The sequence below is a fragment of the Wyeomyia smithii genome, chromosome 1 (genome assembly GCF_029784165.1).
Source record: "Wyeomyia smithii strain HCP4-BCI-WySm-NY-G18 chromosome 1, ASM2978416v1, whole genome shotgun sequence".
Classification (NCBI taxonomy): Eukaryota; Metazoa; Arthropoda; class Insecta; order Diptera; family Culicidae; genus Wyeomyia; species Wyeomyia smithii.
The window spans coordinates 16528946-16552748 of record NC_073694.1 but is presented as its reverse complement, the minus strand read 5'-3'; the positions used below and the strand labels follow the sequence as shown (position 1 = coordinate 16552748).

At 37.9% G+C, this 23803-nt stretch overlaps 2 protein-coding genes across 4 annotated transcripts; one reads left to right on the top strand and one right to left on the bottom strand.

The window, feature by feature from the left end:
- The first annotated feature begins 1241 nt into the window (after positions 1-1241).
- Positions 1242-22398, top strand: LOC129717393 (transcription factor grauzone-like). 3 transcript variants are annotated; one of them, XM_055667275.1, is made up of 4 exons: positions 1242-1481; positions 1568-2760; positions 21302-21475; positions 21537-22390. In XM_055667275.1, exons 1-4 carry the CDS (start codon positions 1359-1361, stop codon positions 21949-21951), a joined length of 1905 nt encoding a protein of 634 aa, XP_055523250.1. In that variant the 5' UTR covers positions 1242-1358; the 3' UTR covers positions 21952-22390. The 3 variants fall into 3 exon arrangements, with proteins under 3 accessions (XP_055523250.1, XP_055523257.1, XP_055523260.1); XM_055667282.1 differs by having other exon boundaries at positions 1305-1449; positions 1522-2760; positions 21537-22398; XM_055667285.1 differs by having other exon boundaries at positions 1335-1449; positions 1526-2760; positions 21537-22398.
- LOC129717423 (transcription factor grauzone-like) lies at positions 2849-4879 on the bottom strand. Its single transcript, XM_055667311.1, has 5 exons — positions 4605-4879; positions 3894-4542; positions 3671-3836; positions 3441-3617; positions 2849-3381 (listed from the first exon to the last, which is right to left on the bottom strand). Exons 1-5 carry the CDS (start codon positions 4722-4724, stop codon positions 3033-3035), a joined length of 1461 nt encoding a protein of 486 aa, XP_055523286.1. The 5' UTR covers positions 4725-4879; the 3' UTR covers positions 2849-3032.
- Positions 22399-23803: the final 1405 nt, after the last annotated feature.

The following is a 23803-nucleotide window of genomic DNA, read 5'->3' as shown; positions in this document are numbered from 1 at the left end:
AACAGTTCGAAATCTGCTCGAAATCGCTACAATAACAGTTCGCCCATGTACCAACTGTCATTCATGCGATTTTTATGCTTCATTGAAAAATTGAAGGACAATGATATAAAATCACGTTTGTTCAGAAAATTAACTCCTTTAGCTGATATATAAATACCAGATATCCGTGAATAGTTGATATCGAAATATCGTTCGCAAAATTAATATGCTACAACCACTTTTTCCGTTCGTACAACCACATTATCCATTGCTCCAGAAGCTTATCCAAGTTTATCTAGTCTCATCCTCCTTATTTTTATTCCATCGGATGCATCTAGCATCAATGAGTCCAAAACCGATATACCTTCAGAGTTTGGATCTCGGGTGATCGATAAAACATGTGATATAATGAAATAACAGGATGAAACCTGTTTAGAAACTTCAGGGTCGACTAAGGTATCGATTCAATATTATAAAATATCTAGATATTTGCCTAATAAAATTTATCTGTACAACATCTTCTTACAACACAAAGTAGCACTTCCTTTAAACAAAAACAAAAAAAAAACACTCCATATTTGATTTATGACAACGATAAAGTTTCAAACTAATTTTTATAAATAACTGTCGCTAACACATGATACAATCGTGAGAGGAAGACCTTCGCAATAATTGCATCATTAACAGTTTCGAACACCCGGTTTTATATAGCATTGATTGTGGTTCGTGTTCCAAACCAACATGTACGGGACATCAGATAGCTTGTGTTGATACTTTCACTTACTTCCACTATGCCACATTATAGATTTTCGAATATAAAAAAATGCACAAATGTGAAACTTTGCTGTTTTCGCACAACGTTTTTGCATTGCATGTAAAAATTCGAATTGAACAGGTTAAACTGTTGAAATAACCGTCCATTCAAAACATCGAATAAATTATGCCACTTTATACCACTGTCGCAGTGGCATAAACGTACACGACAAATATATATTGCTGAGGGCAAAGAAAATTCATTCGTGATTTTTCAGTCCTCTTTGTGTACACTTTCTGTTCGATCATATACCTGAAGTTGACCTTCCGTTCTGTGCATAAAATGTCATGATTTTGTATATTCAATCCAAAACTTTACCCCATTCTCCTCTTTCTATTAAACAAAAAAGAACTTGTTGATTCACCTTTTGTTAAGAGCCTTTCGCTTGTTAACCTTTGTTAACCAATCAGATGCTGGCACCGAGGGGCTACTCATTGCTTCCTATGTTCAGTCAAGCTTTAAACGTCAAACGCAACCAAAAGCGAAGAGTGTTGTTTTGTTTTCCTACCAAACCGGACGGGAGTTTTGTTTGTTCTGAGCTGTGCCAAACCCGGTGGAAACGGTCATGGATACCGTGAAGGGACAGCGTGAACACTGCCTGACTTGCTTCGAAAATGCGACGGAGAGCGGCTTGCTGGCCAGCGAACCGACAGTCGGTAATATCGTCAAGCAGCATTTCTGGTTCACGGTAATATTGTGTTTTTTTTTTCTCTGTTCTAATGGTTCAGATAGAATGCACAGGAAATTTGATCCACTTATGTTTTTTCTACGTAGGAACCGCAACTGAGGGAAGCTATTGTGTGTATGAAGTGTTGGATCCACATCGATGCGTTTCACACATTTTACGTGTCGGTGGAAAAGCTTTACGAAGAATCTGAGCGGACGCTGAAGCAGAACGAGGAAAGGGTTGTACGACCGGAATTGTTGCTGGTTGACGTCGATGATGACTTAATGGAAATTAAAGAAGAAATAGATAGTGAGAGGGAAGGTTCAGCGGGTGAGGAAAATGCTTTACCGGAAATTGAGAGTTCAGTGCTGGAAGTGTTGGACGAAGGGACAACGGATATTGTTAAGGAGGAGCTGGATTATGGGTCAGATGAGGAAGAAGAGGTGTCTGAGTCGGATGCGCAAGGCGAAAGTAGTCGCAGCCAGGATGATCCCGATGATTTTATCAGGAAGCATATTATACTGTCGTGCGAACATTGTGATGCAACGGATCTCACATTTAAGGAGTTGTTTGTTCATGTTGAGAAAGTGCACGGCATCAAGATCACTTCGGTCAATTGCTGTGGAACGAAATTTCACACCCGCATTAGATTGTTCGAACATGTCCAGTATGTGTTCGATCCGGACGCCTTCAAATGCAAGCAATGTGATTATGTTTGCAGTAATGGGATAAATTTGAAGCGGCATCTTCGAGTGCAGCACAGGGAGGACATTCCGATCCGGCCGTACAACAATGCGAATCGTCTGATGAAGCTAAAAACCGGAGTGTTTACCAAGTCTGAAGAGCAGTTGAAGAAGGCAGCCGAGGTGGAGGAACGGCGCCAGAAGCGCCAGCGGGAGGACAAACTAATGCTGGAACACGTGAAGTTTGAGTGCGTCCCTTGCGGGCTGAGTGTCAGCACCTTTGGAGAGCTGTTCAGTCACTATCGGGCGGAGCACAAGCGTAAACCGGTCGTCACCTGTTGCGGTAATCGGTTCAATTCGAGACAGCGGCTGTTGCAACACGTGCAGTCGCTTAACAATCCGATCGCGTTTCGGTGTGAGATGTGTTTCCGCTGCTTTCGGAACGAGTATGCCAAGAACAAGCACAAGTTCGAGATGCATCCGACCGAGGAAGATCTGAAGTACAAGTGCGATCGCTGCCCGAAGGTGTTCGTGCGGGAGCTGAAGTACAAGCGGCACATGCAGGATCACGAGGACTGTGACAATCAGCGGATTAAATGCGACGAGTGCGGCAAAATGTGAGTACCCCAAATATTTATGGACTGGTCTCGTAGAACTATGTCAGTTTAATTCCTTCGGTAATTCGATTTTATGAAAAACCACTGATCGTGTCAAATTAGATTTTTTTGGGAACTTCACTAGAAAAAATTCGTAAATTACAAATGACAAATTTCCGTTTAAAAAGATATTTTTTGTAAGAAGATATTGAAGACAAGACGAACATCGACATAAATTAAAATGTTTCTCCACTGAACCTGCGAAACTAGTATATTTCGGTCCCCTTTTTCATCTATCGCGTGAAATACTTCTGATTTCGTTCCTGCAGCCACTCCGAGGGGTGCATTTTTTTTTTGTGCGAGTGCATGTTGGCATGCGAGTTAAACGTTTTGGCACAGAATGGGCAATTGTACAGGATGACACCCGTGTGGACGGCGGCCACGTGCTCCTTCAGGGTGATTGGCTTTCGGAATGTTTTTGGGCAGTACGTACAGGAGTACTCCTTGTGTTGACCATGCTGCCGACGTTTGTGGCCCATCAGAGCCCGCGGGTGGGGCGACACGTGACTGCAAAGGTCGCACGTTACTTCCGCCCGTACGTGGCTTTGCATGTGACGTCGCCAGTTGGGGCGATTTTTTAACCTGAAAAGAGAAAGACGTTAGATACAAATTCGACTTCAAGTAAAGAGGAATGTTTCCACCATTGAAAACAAATTTCGCATTGCATCTTCAGTTCGGCTGGATTCAGATGTTCCTTTTTATGCAGTAAAAATTGAGACTCCAGATGGAAACCCTTTGCACAGATATCGCAAATAAAATCGGTCGGTTCGGTGTGTTTCAGTTTTATGTGGTTTGTCAGTATGTGGCGGGATTTGTAACTGCGAAAAGAGGTTAAACAAAACGACCCTACTCTAAAATGAGTGTTACTTACTATTTGCCACAATGTTCACACTTGCAGTTTTTATTGTCCCAATCGGCATGATCATTCATATGCTTCTTGTACTTATGCTCTACGACGAAACTCTTTGGGCATCGATCGCACCGGTACTTGCGTTCCTCTTCGGTCGCGTGAAATTCTTTTAAATGTCGTCTATAACCTGTTCTCAAAGAACCAAAATTAAACCTCCCTCTTTATCGTGTTGACTAGAACTCACCCTCATCATTGGTAAAATTTCGCTTACACTGTTCACAACGGAAAGTCTCCGGATTGTTTACCGTTTGCACGTGCTGATAGAGCCGAATCTTCTTGTAGTACTTTCTCCCGCAGCAGGACAAAAAAGCCGACTTGTTGCCGTGCGCTTCGAGCGAGTGGCGCAAAAAGCCGGTAAATGTTTCACTGGCAAGCCCACACTGCTCGCAAATGCAGCTAACGTGCTTCCGAATGACTTCATCCTCCAGCCTACGATCCTCGGCCGTTTTTGGTTCACGCTTAGCGTAAATTTTCTTTGGTTTCGGTGCTGGTTTCAAAATATTGTCATGTTCAGGACTTCTCCTGTTTCGTTTTGCTGGCGGTTTCTCGTCATCTGCTTCGGAAATTTCATTATAATCTAACAATTCCATTTCCATGTCGCTATCGCTGTGTTCTAGAGGGGATGCAGTGTTACATGCATCCTGCAGCTCTTGTTCACATTCCCCTTGATTCACGCTTGGCTCTTCTTGTAATAACTCAACCTCCAGTTTAACATCCACCGTAGTCAATGGGGGAATTTCGTACAGTTCCTCTACGGATGCATAGAACCGGTAGAAACTATCCAACTGGTTCCAACATGAGCGACACAATATCGCTTCGTGATAGTCTTCGGTCTGCAACGGAAAAGAAGAGGGCTAGCGATAAATCGTTCAACGAAACAAAAAAAAATCATTACGGAAAACCAAAAGTGCTTGCTTAAAGCCTTCGCAACAAGCTCTTCGCTGGCGATTTTCACAACATCGAGTTCCGACTGTTGGAAACAGGTTAGGCAGCCATCCTCCGGTGCTGCCACCATTTTTCACTGTAGTACAATTTAATATCTAACAAATAAGAAGTGGCTTTCTTTCTTCGTATGGATACAGATTGAAATTAAACATTCGCTATCCAACCGTGATAATTTAACTTGAACGGCCAAAGTTTGTTTACTATTTCGGCTGTGCAAGGAAAAAAACATCGCCGGATCTGTCAAACAGTAGAAAACAAGCTTTGCGTGAAACTATCAAAGCAAAATGTGTAGAACAAAGGTATGTTGTATCGTGCAAGATGTAAGCATCAGTTGATTCTATCGGAATCAGGGCTATGCTATAAACGTCAAATCCGATATAAAAGTCGTGTTACCAAATTTCATAGCGGTACCACTGACATTGTGGTACCACTGACGTTGCGGTACCACTGACATCGCAAGACACAACAAAATTTGCCAGTAATGACAATCATTATTGTGATAATTTTGGTAACACCATTTACACGGTAATATATCTTAATGTTAAAACTGCACTATGGTCGAGAAAAATCATGGTTTTCAAGTTGTTTACTGAACAAATGACGCCACATTGCATTAAGATTTTGGATACAGGATACTCATTAAACGTCAGACCCCTGATCGGAATGGACCCGAAAAAATTTTTACGATGTATTCTGCGGTGAGAACAGTAAACGGACAATGTTTTTTATAGTAACCATAAAAAATATGGTATTTTTTACTGTAAGCTTGCAAACAATTTTTGTCATTACCATGTTTTAACAACGTTTTTCGTTGTTGCATCTACCACCGACAATATTTTTACCATGAAAAACATTGTCAGTGACTTCTAAATGTATGGGAAAAATGCCTGAAAAAATGCTGTTAAGAAGATACATAGCAACCCCCCTTTTTATTGTAAAAATGACAAAAACAATGCTTTTAATTGTTCTGGACAATGATATTTAATGTAAAATTTATGTATTTATAATGAAAAACGTAGTTACATTATGGTATAACTATGTACAATTACAGCAACTTTTAAGGTTTTTTTGATGTTATTTTTTCGGGAAGTAAAAAGCCAGATGTAAATCAGTAGAAACAATAAGTTGCTCAATTTTTTTCAAATACTTTAAAATTGTTTTAAATTATTTTCAGAATGTCATCCAAATATTTCTAAACTAACTTCAAATTGAATCCAAAATGTTACAAAAATGCTTCAGAAATATCACAAAAAAGCTTAAATATATTCAAAAAACATCTAAAAATTATCTTAATAGTGCTTTCAAGTTTCCTCAATAGTATTTATTTTTATTCAAAGTGGACAATTTTCGTGACACTCTCGATGTTGTCGGTTTTTGAAATTGGATCCCTGTATTGAATTTGGACCCCTGTATACGTTGCCGTAAGACGTATTCTACGTCAAAAAAAAAAAACAAACAAGAATCTAACACGAACTAATAATTTGAAAAACAAATCAAAATTCGTGTAACTGGAAACCATGGATTATTTCAATGGACAAGTAAAAACATTAACACTTACTTGATGAACAAATTAAAGGTAATTTATTTTCAACAACAGTAATTTTGCATAGGTACTTAGGGGCCATCCACATACCACGTGGACAGATTTTTAACGATTTTAACCCCCCGCGGATAAATGCCCATAGAATTTCTTTTTTTTCGTAAGGACATCACACAACCGCCCCCCCCCCCCCCAAGCTGTCCACGTGGTATGTGGATGGCCCCTTATGAAAACTTAAACTAGTCGATTTCATCCAAATCTTAACTTAATTAAACAGCTTTTTCTCACCAGGCATCCCAATGGCAACGCCTAGAATTGTGTTCATTCCCGACAAAATACTTTCGATAGCCATCTGTCTCTGGTAATTGCTCCGAACGGGATATCCGTAACGGACAGTAAAAGCCAAAGTATCCAAATCGGTGATTCCTGCCGTTGTTTCCATTATTGTTTGCGGGGAATATTCAAATCCTTTCATGTTAACCGAGCATAGATTCGACGGATAATGTTTTTCTGGTTTTTTTCGGTTTGTAATTTTCCGCTCTGTTTGGTGTAGAATTTACTGGCTTTCTAGATTTAAACTTTTGCATAAACGGTAGAAACGACATTTTTGCAGTTGTATATTCTAATTCCTTCTGCTCTTCCACTGGTTTGGTATTGTAAAATTTACTTTTATCATCCATTGGGACTTCCTTGCAAAGTTGGCTATACAACAAGTTGTTCTACTGAATGCACTTCAAACACTGACTCCAACATGCTTCCGAAGATAGTTTTTCAATTATTTTCCATTTAAGTTCTTGTTGTAAAATTCACCCATGATTGGTTCTAGTTTCCAATCAGAAATCTACTTGGTAGTGATAGGACCGATTAATCGTAGAACACGTTTCGGCATGTCTTTGGACACTACCTGTCGTGAAGATAATGCTGTGAATAAAGAACGCTGATAGCGATCAGCAGCACTAGTTTTGAACTGCGAAGATAATAGACCGAGTAGAAATGCTTCAAGCTGTACCTATCTTTGTCAAAAAGATTAATTTCGTTCTTATTAGTCTTAAACCCTAACTTAGTCTTAAACCTTAACTCAGCTTTACGTTGGATCATCATTTTGTTTAAAATTTTTAGAAGTTTATTCGGATCTTTAACAGCGTTTGACGGCATTCTAGCCTTCAAGGCCTTCATAAATGTTTTTTTTACTATGCTGAACTAAGGTTGGGATAATTTTTTATGGTCTTTTCTTAAATTTTTAAGCATCTTTTTGGTATTCTAGCTTAACTTCGCATAATTTTCTACCATGCCTTGTGTTGTCTCCAAAAGCACTTTTCCCCTAATTTCAGCTCCGAATTGCGAGTCAAACCTATTTGTTTTTTAAATGTTTAGAAACGATTATCGCCATTGTGAACTCATTATTTATTAGTATATAGCCTTTCCTGGGTTTAGGAAGATTTTTTGTTATCCTGACCTCAACCTTAATTTTTTTTGGATTATCATCTTTTAGGTTTTTAAAATTATTTTTTGCTATTCTGAACAGAATTCTGGATGATTTATTGTTATTTACAGGGTGACAAAAAGTCCGGTCACACAGGAAAATATTTCAAAGAATAAGAAGAAAATCTGAATCTGGCTTTCATAGCTTTATTCAGTAACTCATAAAGATACTTCACAGACGATATCTCGGAATTACACCACCTTTCCCTGATCGAACCAGCTTCAGACGTCTCGGAAAGTCGTCGCAAGCGGCGCGCACGTGCTCCATCGGCATCTCGTCCCAGATTTTCGTGATAACTCGCTTGAATTGCTCCAAATTTGTTATTTTATAGTCGTTCAGCTTCGACATCATGTATCCCCACACGAAATAATCCAGTGGATTCAGATCCGGAGACGACGGAGGTCGTTCATTCCTCGAAATGAAATCGGTCAAGTTTTTCTCACATCACGCCTGAACAACCTTTGCGGTGTGGGATGGGGCGCCATCTTGCTGGAAGCAGTCGTAATCGTCTTCAAATAATAGTTCAGCTTGAGGCAGAACATTTTTATTCAAAACCGTGTCCAGGTAGTACGCTGCGTTGATTTTGACCCCTTTATCGATAAAAATAAGAGGCAGTTTACCTCTCTTGCAAATGGCTCCCCAAACCATCACTGACGTCTTATTTTGGAACCGGGAACGTTCAGCTTGTCCGCAGGAGCTTGCTGGAGGCTCACACTCCAAACTCGATCATTTTGGCGATTGACTGTTTGCTCCAAAACGAACAGCTTCTCGCCCGAAAAAATAATCTCGTCATCTGCGCGCCAACCGAGCGACTCCCGCGACCGTTGGTACCTCTTGTCCTTTGTAGCTTTGGTAACCCCATGAACCACCTGTTTTTTGTACGGTGTAAGTTTTAAATCCTTGCGCAGAAGCAGGCGGATTGATTCTCGGTTCATTTTAAGGTTCCTGGCCAGCTTCCGTGCAGATTGGGCAGGATTCCGGCGAATCCGGTCTCGTATAATCTTTATCAGCCTTGGAGTTTTCACAGACCTTGGTCGTCCAGATCGTGCCTTGTCCTCGGTGCCTCCGGTCTCTAGGTACCGATTTATGGTCCGGTACACGAATTTCCGGTTGATTCCGAGCGGTTTTAGGTGTTTGAATATGTGTCCGGGTTTGTACCCTTTCACATATTCAGCGATAACAGCTGCTCTTAACTCTGCCATGGCTCACAATTCAATGTAAACAAACTGCACAGAAACGAAACTCTGCCACTTTGGGCAGCAAAGTTAACCCTTTCATTTGACATATAGATGGCACCAGAAAGATGCAACATGTAGGCTACAGGCGACCCAAAAAAGTGTGACCGGACTTTTTTGTCACCGTGTACAACCTCTAGAAGTTTTTTTTCGCTAAATCGATATCATTTTATGAATTTTGCCTTCAAAAGCGCTCTATTACCAATCTGAACAAAATGGAGTAGGTTTTCTTTTGGATTTTTTTACCTTTACATACCTTTTTCACTATACTGCGCTTATTTTGAGGTATCCTTCGTCTTTCCTATGCTCTAAAAGCGTCTTCAGGGTGCGGCAAAGAAATATGCGATTTCTTCAACTACTTAAGTTAATAATATCAAAGTTTTCGAGTTCAGACATTCTTAGTACAATTTTCTATAAATTTATTCGATGTGCCTTCCATTTTTATCAGTGACATTCTCAAGGCAACGTCGGAAATAGAGCAAGTTTTGTGAACGTAGTTTTTCAACATCGATAACATGCGCGTTATGACAGACTTCAATGTTTTTCAACTAGGATGAGATGTTTTGCAGGCTCGTAATTTCATATGTCGGACCTCTAGTGGCCAACAAACCTTTCGGCTAAAAACTTTATGTTTTCCATCAGCCATCGTTAGGTCCGATTTGACGCGTGACATGGCGTTTCATCCTGTTGTAGGACGATGTTTTGATCCTAAGAGAAGATGGCCTTCCTCTGGGATTCTTTAAAATAGCGACAGACACATCAGTACTGATTTGGTCACAAGCATCAATGAAAACAGGCGGTATTCTCAAAATGTTGGATACTACCAAGTCCTGAAACTAACCGGATTTTGTTTTGGAACCTAAATATCATTTTGACGAAACATCAGAAATGGTGAAATGGTTGCTTTCGCGAGTCGGGCCGTAGTTGTCCAGGGATACGCGTAGCTACTGGAAGCGGTACTACCAACGGATGAGCAGCTTGGCGCAGGCTCTCTTGAAGATGGTTGGAGGGACATACGATCCGCCATAAGTAGCACGGTTATAGTGGCACTAGGTACGGCCCCAAGCCTCCAGGAGATCGAGGAGGAAATCATCAGGTTGAAAACAACAAAGCTGCTGGCTGTGACCAGTTGTCAAGCGAGCTTCTAAAACATGGTGGTGAAGCACTGGCTAGAGCGCTGCCCTGGGTGAATGTCAGGATATGGGAGGTTGAGACGTTAGTGGCGGAATGGATGGAAGGAATCGGGTGTCCCATCTATAAAAAACCTAAATTAATCCACCTAGCGGTCAGACCCAGCCTTTCTCATTCAAACTTCTTATTTGTGAAAATAGATTTACATGAACGCTTCAATCCAATAAATGTGTATTCACTTTTTGGGTTCTAAAATAATGATGTTGTAATAGAAGTATAAAATATGAAATTTGACGTAATGTAAATGCTCAAGAAATAGCGAAATAAAAGAGATGACTCTTAATTTCGAACAATTGAATCACGAGCGATACCGGGAACATTCAAATGGTACGATACCACATTTAAATTATATTGTATATATATGTATATTATATTATATTGATCAAAGCAGGTATAGTTTTAAATAGCCTTTGAATTTCTTTTCTTTCCATAACTTTTGAACCACATATCAAATTGTTATGAAGTTTGTTATTTGTAAGTAAGTTCAAATAAGTCGTGTAATCTTTGAGATAATAGAATTTCGTTGTTTTATTAACAATTTAATACATAACGGTTGCTTAGTTCGATTATAATCAAATGAAATGGGAACGTATAGGGCAGCCAAACTTTGAAACCACGTGTTTAATCATAATTCATAAGTTAACCCTTAACTAGCCCGTTCATCTGATAATATTATTGATCAAATCGGTTGTGTACTTTCTGAGATAATGTAGTTTCGTGATTTTCACAATTCGGTACATTACAGACGAAGTTACAGTTCGATTACAGCAAAATTCAATAGGGTGTTATGAGTTAGACCTTTCATTTGACACTGATTTCGTGAAAATCGGTTCAGCCATCTCTGAGAAAAGTGAGTGAGTTCATGTATTCTTCGGAATATGTTTCTTTTCATAGCTAGATTTCACATTTTTAAACATAACAGGCAAAGTAATAGTCCGATTGCAAAAAAATCAATAGAGTCTTATGGGGTAACTAGACCTTTCATATGACACTGGTTTTGTGGAAATAGGTCCAGCCATCTCTGAGAAACATGAGTGAAATCAAACAGTCTTCAGAAGACGTTTCTTTTCATAACTTTTGAACCACATATATAAAATCTCTATATAAAATTCAAAAGTTAAGGGTTTTTAAGATAGCCCGTTCATTTGATACCAATCTTATTGAAATCGGTTGTGTGGTTTCTGAGATATTGATGTTTCGTGATTTTTACATTTTTAAACCTAACCTCTAAAATAAAAATCCAATTAAAATGAAATTTAATTGGGTCTTATGGGGCAACTAGAACTTTCATTTGCATATAATTTCATTAAAATCGGTCCAGCCATCTCTGAGAAAAATGAGTGAAAATAAAAATCTACACATACGCACACACACATGCATACAGAAAATGCTCAGCTCGTCGAACTGAGTCGAGTGATATATGCCATTCGGCCCTTTGGAGCACTTTCATATCTTCGGTTTTGCAAGTGATTGCTATACCTTTCTAGGAGAAAGGCAAAAAGTTAAAAAAATTATTAATTAGGAGTAAAATATTCGTGCTGAAGAAATAGCGAAATAAAAGAAATGACTTCAAATTTCGTACACTTCAATCACGAGCAATACCGGGAACGTACGAATAGCTCAATACCAAATTTAAATTTTGTTGAGGCCATATGTTTTGGTCAAAGCAGTTACAGTTTTAAATAGTCTTTGTATTTCGTTTCTTTTCATAACTTTTGAACCACATATCAAATTGCTATGAAATTTCTTACTTGTGAGTTTGAGAGACAACCCGTACAAATGACACTAGATATGTTCAAATAAGTCGTGTGATCTTTGAGATAATAGACTTTCGTTGGTTTTATAATTTAATACATAACGGTTGGAATAAAAATACGATTATAGTCAAATGAAATGGGAACCTATAGGAAAGCCAAACTTTTCATTTGACACCAAGATTGTTGAATTTAGTCCAGCCATTTTTGGGAAAACGAGTGAATTTGAAAAGTCACCGGAACATCTTTCTTTTCACAATTTTTGAACCACGTGTTTAATCACTATAAAATTCATCAATTTACCTTTAACTAACCCGTTCGTTTGATACCAATATTGTTCAAATCGGTTGTGTACTTTCTGAGATAATGAAGTTTCGTGATTTTCATACTTACAGACAAAGTAACAGACCGATTACATTGAAATTCAATAGGGTATTATGAGGCAGCTAGACCTTTCATTTGACACTAATTTCGTGGAAATCGGTTCAGCCATCTCTGAGAAAAGTGAGTGAGTTTAAGTAGTCTTCGGAATATGTTTCTTTTCATAGCTGGATTTCACATTTTTAAACATAACAGACAAATTAATAGTCCGATTGCAAAACAAATCAATAGGGTCTTATAGGGTAACTAGACCTTCCAAACGACACTGATTTTGTGGAAATCGGTTCAGCCATCTCTGAGAAACATGAGTGAGATTAAACACGTTTCTTTAAATAACTTCTGAACCACACGTTCAATCTTCATGAAACACAAAAGTTAAGGGTTTTTTTAAGTAGCCCGTTCATTTAAAACCAATTTATTTAAAATCGGTTGAGTAGTTTCTGAGATAATGATGTTTCGTGATTTGCACATTTTTAAACATAACCTCTAAACTAAAAATCCGATTGCAATGAAATTCAATAGGGTCTTATGGGGCAACTAGACCTCTCATTTGCAATTAATTTCATGAGGATCGGTCCAGCCATCTCTGAGAAAATCGAGTGAGATTGGGAGAGCGTTGCATACACACACATACAGAAAATGCTCAGCTCGTCAAACTAAGTCGATTGATATACGAGATTCGACCCTTTGGAGCACTTTTATGCCTTTGGTTTTTTCAGTGATTGCTATACCTTTCTAGGAGAAAGGCAAAAAGGCGACAAGCTTCATTGTAGCAACCATCGTGCAATCATGCTGCTAAGAGCTGCCTTCAAGGTACTCTCCAAGCTTCGAAGTCACCGCCTATCACCTATCGCAAAATGAATCCGTGGGGCAATCCAGATCTTTGCATTGCGGCGGGTACTACAAAAATGCCGCTAGTACAACGCTACCACGCATCAGCTATTCATCGACTTCAGAGCAGTGTATGACATAATCGTACGAGTTCCCTAGCAAAATTACACAATTGTTTACAGCAACGATGGATAGAGTGATGTGTATAGTGCGTGTTTTGAAGACTCTCTAGAGTCCTTTCGAATCTCGCAGGAAGTCCAGCCAGTTACTCGGTTTTGCCGACAACATTGACTTTATGGCACGCAACTTGAGGTGTTGACTAAAACGTACAGCTGATTTAAGGCAGAAGCCAATCGGGTCGGACTAGTCATAACCACGTCGAAGACAAAATATATGAGAAGTAGAGGCTCGAAGGAAAACTCTACCATGGATTCTTATTGACGGTGACGAAATCGAGGTGGTTGATGAGTTTGTGTGTTTGGGCTCACTAGTGACCGCCGACAGTGACACTAGTAGAGAGATAGAAACATGCATTATGGCCGGAAATCTCGCTTACTTTGGACTGCGGAAAACAATTCGATCGAAGGAAATTCGCCGCTCCACAAAGCTGACCATCTACAAAATACTTGTTAGACCGGTAGTCCTCTATGGCCACGAAACATGGACCTCGCTCGTGGAGGACAAGCGCGCCCTTGAAGTTTTCGAACGGAAGGTCTACGGGGGTGCAGACGGAAGATGGGACATAAAGACGATAACTACTAAGATACTTTACTAAGATTCAACCCATGGTCACCCGCTTGTCAAAGCGGACTCTGTAATCTTACGGTTAGGAACAACAGTTACCAGTGCTACCTTTCTTGCTCGTTTGGCTCACAACATTCTCACCGCTCATCTCTCGCTCTAAATATTTCTATAGAGAAGAGACAAGTGACTTTTCATCTACGCTCATTAGGGTAGATCTGCTTAATATAACCCACTTCCTTTAGTGGACCACCTAAACTTCTTACACCAAATGACACATTATAAATATACATATTTTGATTTGTGATTTGACAACTTCAATAATGTTCTTCATTAGAAATGTTGCAACGTTCACTATAATATTCTTCATTGAAGCTGCAAAAATGTTTTTTAATAACAGCAGTCATGGTTTGTTAACGTTTTCATAGGAAAGGGCTTTACCAAAAACTGTACTGGTATCGCTTTTTCCGAGCGAAACTAATCAGATTTTCGATAAACGGGTAGGATAATAGTGTCTATAAAAGATAAGCAATTAATTTTACTAGAAAAACACTTAAAATATTGAGAAAAAAATAGTGGCCCAAAAAAGGGTGGAAATAATATTGTTTTCCTTATTGCGACATGCTTCATTTCGAACCAGAGCTATCATCGAAATAATGCCGCGAATCATAGTTACCATAGTACCCATAAATTAGTTATGATCGTGTTATTGTACAAAATTGCTGCTAAAATGGGAAAAACGCCGAAAATTGGTAAAAAATATACTGAAGCAGCTGTTACTGAGTGTCTTCAAGCAATAAAAAGTGGTGTTTCGACTAGAGAAGCTTGCAGGCGCTACAATGTTCCACGATCCACCGTAATGTTCCGTGCAAGCAGCAAGTGGTCAGGAAAACCACGAAGAGGTAAACCAACTGCATTGACTGCCGCGAAAAAGGATTCAATTGTTCGCTGGTTAACTCGGATGGCACGTAAAGGATTCCCTATTACGAAAGAACGGCTGCAGTCTACAGTTGCAAGATTCATCTCAGAAAACCCTCGTTATTCGGACTGCAAGATGAAAGCTGGTATGTTGATACAATAGTAAACTTTTATGTTATTCAATGCTATTGCAATATTCCTTGTGACATTTTTCTCACTAACGTGAGTCCCGTAATAGGATTTCATTCACTTCACACTGTTTTCACCGTGAAGTGATTCCCGTAATAAGCACCATTGTCTGTGTTAGGTTATAAATGGTTCTGTGGATTCATGAACCGCCATCCAGAACTCTCAGTGCGTAAGCCATAGTTATATGTATTATTTAGACCTGGCCCAAATTAGGAAACTGTTGGGGTTCAAATAAGGAAACGGTGGCCCATTGAAGGAAACTAAAACGATGATTTATTTCTTTTATTATAAGAAAATAGAGGTATTATCTTGTTGTTTTTCATGCAGAAAAGATGATAAACATGTTACTTCATATTTATACGTAATGAAATATTTAATCCAGTTTAGATATTTACACTTTTTCTTGCAAAATTTGCAGCTACGCTACCAAGTGGTCCATTAAAGGCAGTTATACCCTAGTAAAAGTGTCTAGCCGTGTAAAGTTGCTATTGTTTGCTTTCAAACTGTAAATCGTTGCATCTCGTTGCTTTGACTTTTTGCCTTTTTTTACCGTTTACGTTCAACAGCTACTCTCGGTTACTGGTCACGGATGAAAAGTATATTCAGAACCGAATTTAAAACATACAATAAATGTTCAGATGCTCAAAACGTAGCATTGCAAACAAAACAGCGATGTCACTAACACATCCCGATCAGAAAGAAAAAAAAAACAAAAATGTAACAGAAGTTGTTATTTTGTTACGGGAAAAACCTTACAGGCTATGTTTTCAATTTGGTCCCGTTAGGTGTTAAAATAACAGAAATGATTCTACTAGTATCAAACACATATTAAAATTTGTTACTAATATATCAGCTTTCTAACAAAATAAGATAGTATATAGAACAATATAATAACAAACATTGTTAGAAGCAACAGGTTTTGATAAAAACGAAAAATTAGTTAGACTTGTTTCAGAACTACTTCATTTCAGGTTTTGTTATTATAACTCATTCTGATTCAATTTTGTTATCAAAATTATATGGAAAATACAAAATTGTATCAAAATATGTTATTTGTATCTCACGTTGATAGAATTTTGTAATTTTTTAGTATGTGAATAGGCTAAATTTCATTATAACACCTTATTTGGGTATGTTTTCTTCTCCTGTCTTTTTTTCAGTATTTTGTTTTCAATTTGGGATTATTTTCTCCTCTGGTCGTTTTTGGTTTTTAGAAGCGTTGTTTCCACTATTCTGAGCTCAATATTGGATATTTTATGTGGTCTTTCCTAGCTTCTTTTTGTTATCCAAAGCTCGATTTCGGATAGTTATTTTCTTTGATCACTAATCTGAGCTCCATATGGATTAATTTTCCTTTTTTAGTCTTTTTTGACTTTTTGAAGCCCCATCGTTACTCTACACTCAAAATATTTTTCACATTATTGTTACGTGAAATTCCCTGTCCTTATTCATTTTCTGTCATTTTGCATGATTTATGTGACAAACATAACATCTACGTGAAAATCACATGCATACTATGTTTTATCCTAAGGGGAGACATCTGGCTTCTTACTCTTCTTCCTCACCCACCTCGATGATCCCTGTTGTATTTTTCGTAAGTGATGCCATTCACTCGAAAAATACTTGAATGTTTTTTTTTGCCTTCATCAGCATTAAGCACAATTCCTTCTTCAGGCGATTGTTTTACCATCTGAGGGTTACCGGAGAATCATGCCGAATCATGCCGATTTTGAAGATGTCTGGGTTAAAGTTTTATTGAAGGGTGAAATCCATATTTTCGTATCAGTTTACTTTCCACCCCACTTTGCCAAAAAGCAATCATATGAGAAATTTTTAAGGACAGTAGAATTAGTGAATGATGAGTCCAACACTAACTCAAAAATTCATGAAAAATTTCATACTGCAATTGAGTACTCGCTAATGATTGATACCGAGAGATCACGACCCTCTGATCATGAGCCTGAATATAAATATGACTTCACTAAAGCAAAATTTGAACTTTTGAACGATTAATTAATCGTAAATTAACTGACATCGACTGGCAGTCACTTCTAAAAAATAAAACAGATATGAACAAAGCGGTTGATAATTTTTTATCATCACTGTATGGTGTTTTAGATTCAACTGTACCAAAATCAAAAAAGAAAATGGCTAGCTCAAAAGATCCCATTTGGTTTACCAGAGAAAATAAAAATTCAAAGAATAGGAAACAAAAAGCTCATAAAACTTACAAAAAACTTGAAGACCAAGGACATTTAGACAGATATTTGAACATATGTAATGAACTGAATACTAAAATATCTATAGCGTATGAGAATTACAACACAAGGGTAGAAAATAACATTAAATCAGATCCAAAACAGTTTTTCGAATTTGCAAACGATAAGATAAAGTCTAATAACTTCCCATCTCGCATGCAATATGAAGACTTTGCCAGTACTGACTCCAAGCAAATCTGCAACAAGTTTGCGAGTTTTTTTCAAACCGTTTATAAAAATAGCGACGAAGTCAGGGACTTTGAGTACTTTTCGCACTTGCATGAACAAATGAATAACGTATCTGTTAAACAAATAACTGTTCAAGAAATCCTCGCAACACTAAAAGAACTGGATGCTTCAAAAAGTCCAGGACCAGTTGGGATTCCACCCTCACTTATGAAAAATCTTGCTCCTGCTTTCGTAAAACCCTTGTTTTGGCTCTTCAACTTATCCCTTACGTCCGGACAATTTCCATCAGTCTGGAAAAAATCTTTTCTTATACCGATTTTCAAGTCAGGTAAGAGATCTGACATCAAAAGTTATCGTGGCATTGCAATAATATCGTGTATCCCCAAACCTTTTGAAGCTATCGTAAACCAAAAAATATTTAATCAGGTAAAGAACCGCATAACGTGTAACCAACATGGTTTTTACAAAGGAAGGTCTACGGCTACCAACTTACTTGAATTTGTTGATTTCTCTCTTGCGTCTATGGATAGAGGCAACTTTGTGGAAACTCTATACACGGATTTTAGTAAAGCTTTTGACAGAGTAGATGTTGTTCAGCAACACTGCCAGCAAACCTGATGATAAATTTTACGGCACTCGGGGTTTTCAATTTCAACCAATCAGCGGGTGGTTCCCAAAGTGGATGCAAATCTATACCCAGTTTTCTCCCCTTAGGTTTCATCACGTAGTATCTACGTGAACTTGGCAATGTCAAACAGAATGAAGTATCGCGTGAACTCCATGTGCAGACAAACAGACGTGGTACGAAATTTATTTAAAATTTTCAAAAATTCTTTGAAATTTTAATGTCACTCAATTTTATATCCGAAAAAATCGAAATGTTACTCATGAAATATTGGAACTGAGCCCAAAAACGCTCACGATATAGTCTGAAATTCTAAGGTCAGTAAACCGATATTCTAAAATCCAAAAAGTGTTGTGACATTTTCATTTTACCGCTTTGAAGTTTTGCAGCACTGCGCAGAAGTGTTGCTTCTACTATTCTGTGTTCATTCTGGGTTCATCTTTTAGGGCCTTTTCAACATTAAGGGGTTATATATCTTTATGCTCGACAAAAAAGAGGAAAGTCTGGTAATTTTTCCAAGCGTGTAGCACCTTTTTTATTACATTAAATTAGTAATTATCTGTAAGTTTAGTTATTCAACAAGAAAAAACCCGTTTGTTCAAAAGAAATACAAATCAGTTGTGGAGTAATGGCCGCTTCCCCGAAATTCTTTTTTTTTTAGCAGAGGTTTGCGGTGTTTACGTTGGCGTCCCAGTAGATCGACTGAAATCGAAAAACTCAAATTTCTTTCATTAGTTTAGATTTAAGAAGTGTGCCGGGTATCAGAACGATCATTTTCATAAGTTTTTCGTTTTTAGTGCAAACGGGAACATTTTTCCCGAAAAAAAACATGTTTTGAGCGCTAAATATTGCATTAAAAATTTTTCTTTGCAGCAAAGTTGAACTTTGCGTATCAAAAAACGATCGTTCAACGACCGGTGAATTTAATAAGGAACATTTAAAAAAAGATGAAGAAAATCGGTCCAGTAGTTGTACCGCAATCGTAAACACGGCAAAGTAATTTTTTTGAGAAACACCATTTCCGTTTTTTGTGAGTTTACGGTATTCTAAGGTAAAACACTATAAAAACCCAAGTAACAATATCAGTTTTATGATGTACTTGAAGAAGTTTTAATTGCTTGTTCTTTAAAACAGGGCGAAAATCTTATTATTCTCACAAACTGCTACTAATCAGCCGTAAAATCCCCATAAGATCAAGGAGGCCCATGCTAGAGAAGGTTCTCAAGAATAGTTCCTAAAGTTTGCTTAAAACTCTATATTTTTATCGATATGTACTCATGATGACATTCAGGAGTTGTTCACAACCATGAAAAAACTCTAACAAATTTCGAGAGTTTTATAAATCAGGTTCGCAACTCTTCTTTCTAGCTTATTTCGCTATGAACAGAATTTATTTTTTATTTACATTGATCAATTTATGAAACAAACCCGATCGATCTACTTCTTCTCCAAAATGAATGTCATCGTAGTCGTTAAATAAAATAGGTAGATAAATCTTCACGTATTTTCAAGTTCATATATGAGAATTTTTAATTGACACGTTCAATTTATACGTGTTATGTGGCAAAAAAGTTTATAATTTTTAACGCGCCATGATAATACTACTAAATAAATAATTTGTATAGAAATTATGAAAAATATCTGAATTTTCGTTAAGTTCAGGTTTGCTGGACTATGGAAAATTTTACTAAACTTTGTGTTCATCATGGTCAACATTCACTACTAAACAGCCAGAATTATTAGTAGCATTGAGAATCATGGTCTTTTGTTACAGTTTATTTACAAATGGCTATTATATTGACGGACTCAATCACAGTCTGTTCGCCATATTTGTCGATGGTTTTATATTAATCCCTTATAGGACGGCTTCTAACTAAAACTTCTTGTGCAAGACTAATAAGATTTTTTTAGTATCTCGATAAGTTGGCATTAACTTATTGCATTCTCGGAGAAGAATACTTGCGCTTGAATAAAACTTGTTTGAACTTTTCAAGACAAACAATTTTTTTTTGGGATAGTTCCCCTCCCGGCTGACAGCTGTTTGTTTACAATCAAGCACCATTTTTGTGATCATTGCTGTTGGAAAATTTCTAAAGAAGAAACAATAAATGGTTTAGAATAAACATCCGGTGTATTTTACAATTAGGGCCTTAAACATGAGCAAAATAAAGAAATGCAACATATTGCATGAAGCAGAGGAATGAATACCATTTCTCTGTCATGCTCAGGTACAAGTCGGACTCGATTATCCGGAATTTTAGATTCGATTATCCGGAATTTCATTTTTTCGGTGTTCGTTCTAATTTTTATTCCGAAATTTTGCCTTTGCCACCCCTTCTGGCATATTTGTTACCATTAAGGTCATCTCCGGCATGTTTGGGACATGCTCGATTTAACTGAAAATAATCAATGTCTAATTTATTTTTTTTGCTTCTCAATATTTTGTCCCTTTTCGCCTCAGAAATAATTTCTGGTTACGCCACTGCATCATACAAGTAAAATAAAAAAAAAGGAAATACCTATTTATTTTATGTTCGTTAATCGCAAATTTCAATATGTTTCTGTGATTCGATTATCCGGAAAACTCGATTATCCGGAACAAAAAAATGTTTTGGTAATCGAGTCCGACCTGTATTGGAATTTCTACCATCTTATATTTCATGTCCGTTAGTGAGTATTGAGTTTTTGCTGTTTTTAAAACCAAAAGTAATATACCCTTAAATGACTTGATTCAGTAAGATTTAGGTTGACTTGATTTAGTATGCTTTAGTTGCTTGAATGAGGTAAAAAATTTTGTTTATTTTAGATCCTTTTCTTTCACGAATGTTTTCTTATTCATGATACAAAATGGGTTTAAGAAAATTTTATGGGCACATTTTAAAGATAAGTACCATAAAACTATCGTAAAACTCTAATGAAGTTTTATGGAAGTTTCTCATAGGTATTTTGAAAGGGATATTGAATGCGTTTCAAAACCGCTCCTCAGGCTAATTACACTTATTGTTGAAGGAGTTTTATGGAGGACTCTTCAAGTGTTCTTTCATTACTCTTGGGAACTGTTGATAAAAAAAAACCACAAGTACTTAAATAAATTTATGATAAAACTCGATAGATTTAGTAATGTTTTGATAAAACTTTTATCAAATTTAAATAAAACTAAATCGTCTTTGGATTGTTACTTGGGAAGGCTACTGAAAGAATAAGCAATGAGAAGATTATCTTAACAATTTCTACGATTTTTTTCCAGGTTCTAATTTTGATTAAACTGCTGAACACATTAAAAAAATGACATTTTCCATCAATTCCGACCAGGTTCAAAAGCCACCACATCCTGTACATGCACGTCCGCAAGAAACACCGGGAGCCCCAGTTCGTGTGCGATATCTGCGCCAAAGCCTTCCACCTGCAGTCGGAGTTCAAGCGGCACAAAATCGAGCACGAAAATCCGGACCAACTTAAAATGCAGTGTCAGCACTGTCTGCGATGGTAAATATGTTCAATAAAAAATAAATTTTAACTTGATTTTTAACGTCTCTTACAATTCTAGGTTCAAAAACCGAGAGTATTGGCGGGCCCACGTCCGAATGCACGTCGTCGGTGAGGTGAAGTGCGATCTGTGCGGCCGAATGTCCCCGAATCTGCGAGCCCACCGGGCTCACGTTAAAAACGCGCATGGCGTACGGAATAAAAAGTGCAACTGGTGCGGCAAGTGCTTCAACAAGGACATCAACCTGCGAGAGCATGTCGCTTCGCGACATACCGGTGATATGCTGTACACGTGCAGCTTCTGTCCGAAAACTTTCAACTCGAACGCCAACATGCACTCCCATCGGAAAAAGATGCACCCGGTGGAGTGGCTTGCGATGCGGGAAAGTGCTGCCGAAGCGCAGATGCCAGCGGGGGCGTTGGGTCCACGAGTCACCTATTCGATGGCCACGGAAGCCACGAGTGAATGTAATTAAAACTACTTACCCTTATCACAGAGTGAATAAATGACTAAATGTATTAAACTCGTCCTTCTTTTGCCATAAATAATGTCCTAGCGATAATCGGGTCCATTAAGCTAGGGGACGACCGCATTCCACCGCGGTGCTGTACGATTCGAGCACCCGAGTGAGAAACCTGTTGCCTTGCTCTCGCAGATGAAACAAAAAACAACCGATAACGGTAGGATGAGTTTCGCGAATAATTCATTCGTGGCTGTGCGTTGAAATGTCAAACGGTTATCGCGCGCGTAGTTCAGTGTTAAAAGCGACCCGCTGCGCGGTCTGAATGGAATCTTTTTCGTATCGAAACAGGATCCAACCGTGCTGAGCTTCGCATGCGAAGAAGTGTTGACTTGAAACGACTCACCGATGGGAGAATTGCTCAAGGTCGAAAATAAATTGAAACTAGAAATGGGATTCACCTTAGGAAGCGGTAGATGTCGCTTAAATTAGTTAAAATTCCTTCAATTTTTTGCCTAGGATTTCATTTTCTCGCGCAATTATCGAAGATGATTGAAATTTTTTCATTCAAAACTAAGGTTCTGCACTCTTGCACCGGTGCAAGAGCCTGACGATTGTCAACTCATCTCGGGTACTCCGGCGCATTGCGCCTTGGTATCGTGCAGTACATCTGCTGTGGCATGGCAGATTAATTGCACTGCTCAATCATTGCTGGTACGTTGAAAAAAACTCATTTCGATGCCGCCAATCAGCAGCCGCTGGAAAACTTCATCTTTAGTTGTCAAACGGTTGCGAAACGTTTGGATATACGATTGTACATTCGTTACTTGGGCTGCAATCTGATGACTTTTAATTCATAGCAAAATGTCAATAGCGTACCACCTGAAATTCACTTCATATTTAAATTTAGAAAAAAAAAAAAAAAATGCGCTAAATTTCAGTTTACAAAATATGGAGATGATTTTTTTTTAAATTTTGTTTTGAACTTTCTGTTACACAAAACTTTTGGCATGAGGAACATGATCGAGAAATTTTTAACGTTTTTTTTTAATTTTTAAAAATATCCAATTTAAACATTTTTAAATTTTAATGCTTGTAAAAACATCATAATTTTTTAGCCCTTCCAGTAAGTTTTGTTTCCCCTAGTAAAAAAAGAAGTGCGTCAAAAGGCTCGTCGCTTATACGATTGCTTACCAGAAAACTCATTTAAATCCCTAGGAAAGTTATCTTTGCTAGCGGTTACAAAATTCACAGGCATGGTTAAAAAGCTATAACACTTCTTTTTTCCAGTTTGAGATTTAGGACAACACCTAGTTTACCAGAGTTATCACATAATACATAAATTCAGTTTTTTGTCTCTTATTTCTATACTAACGTTGAGAAAAAGACATCAAAAGGTAAATATAAAAACGACATGCTGTTAGTTTGATTAGCTATTGGCTACCTGTGAAATTTCTATTATTAAACTGAAAAATGCTCTGCGATGGATATCGAACAATAATAAAACATAGTAATTAAAACATTGCATATGAGTAATGTATGTAATCGGGTTTTGATCTGCGCCAAATTGCAACTGGCAATTTGTCGACTTCACAAGCGCAACGATTACGTTCAAAAGAGGCTTACGCGTACCGAAATTATCCATTTCGAGCCAATCCCAGAGGAACTAATTAATTTGAAACTCATTTGCACTGATTGAATGAGTGCGGTGCGGGGCAGCGGCAATTGATTCGCGGTTTGCCTTTTCTTTGCGGCCGTTGATGCCAATCGAGGCGGCGCAAGAAGTATTAAAAAAAAGAAGTAAATTCCATTTCACCCTACAGAAGGCTGCGCCTAGTTTGCAATAGTAACGGCGCGGGGCGGTGCA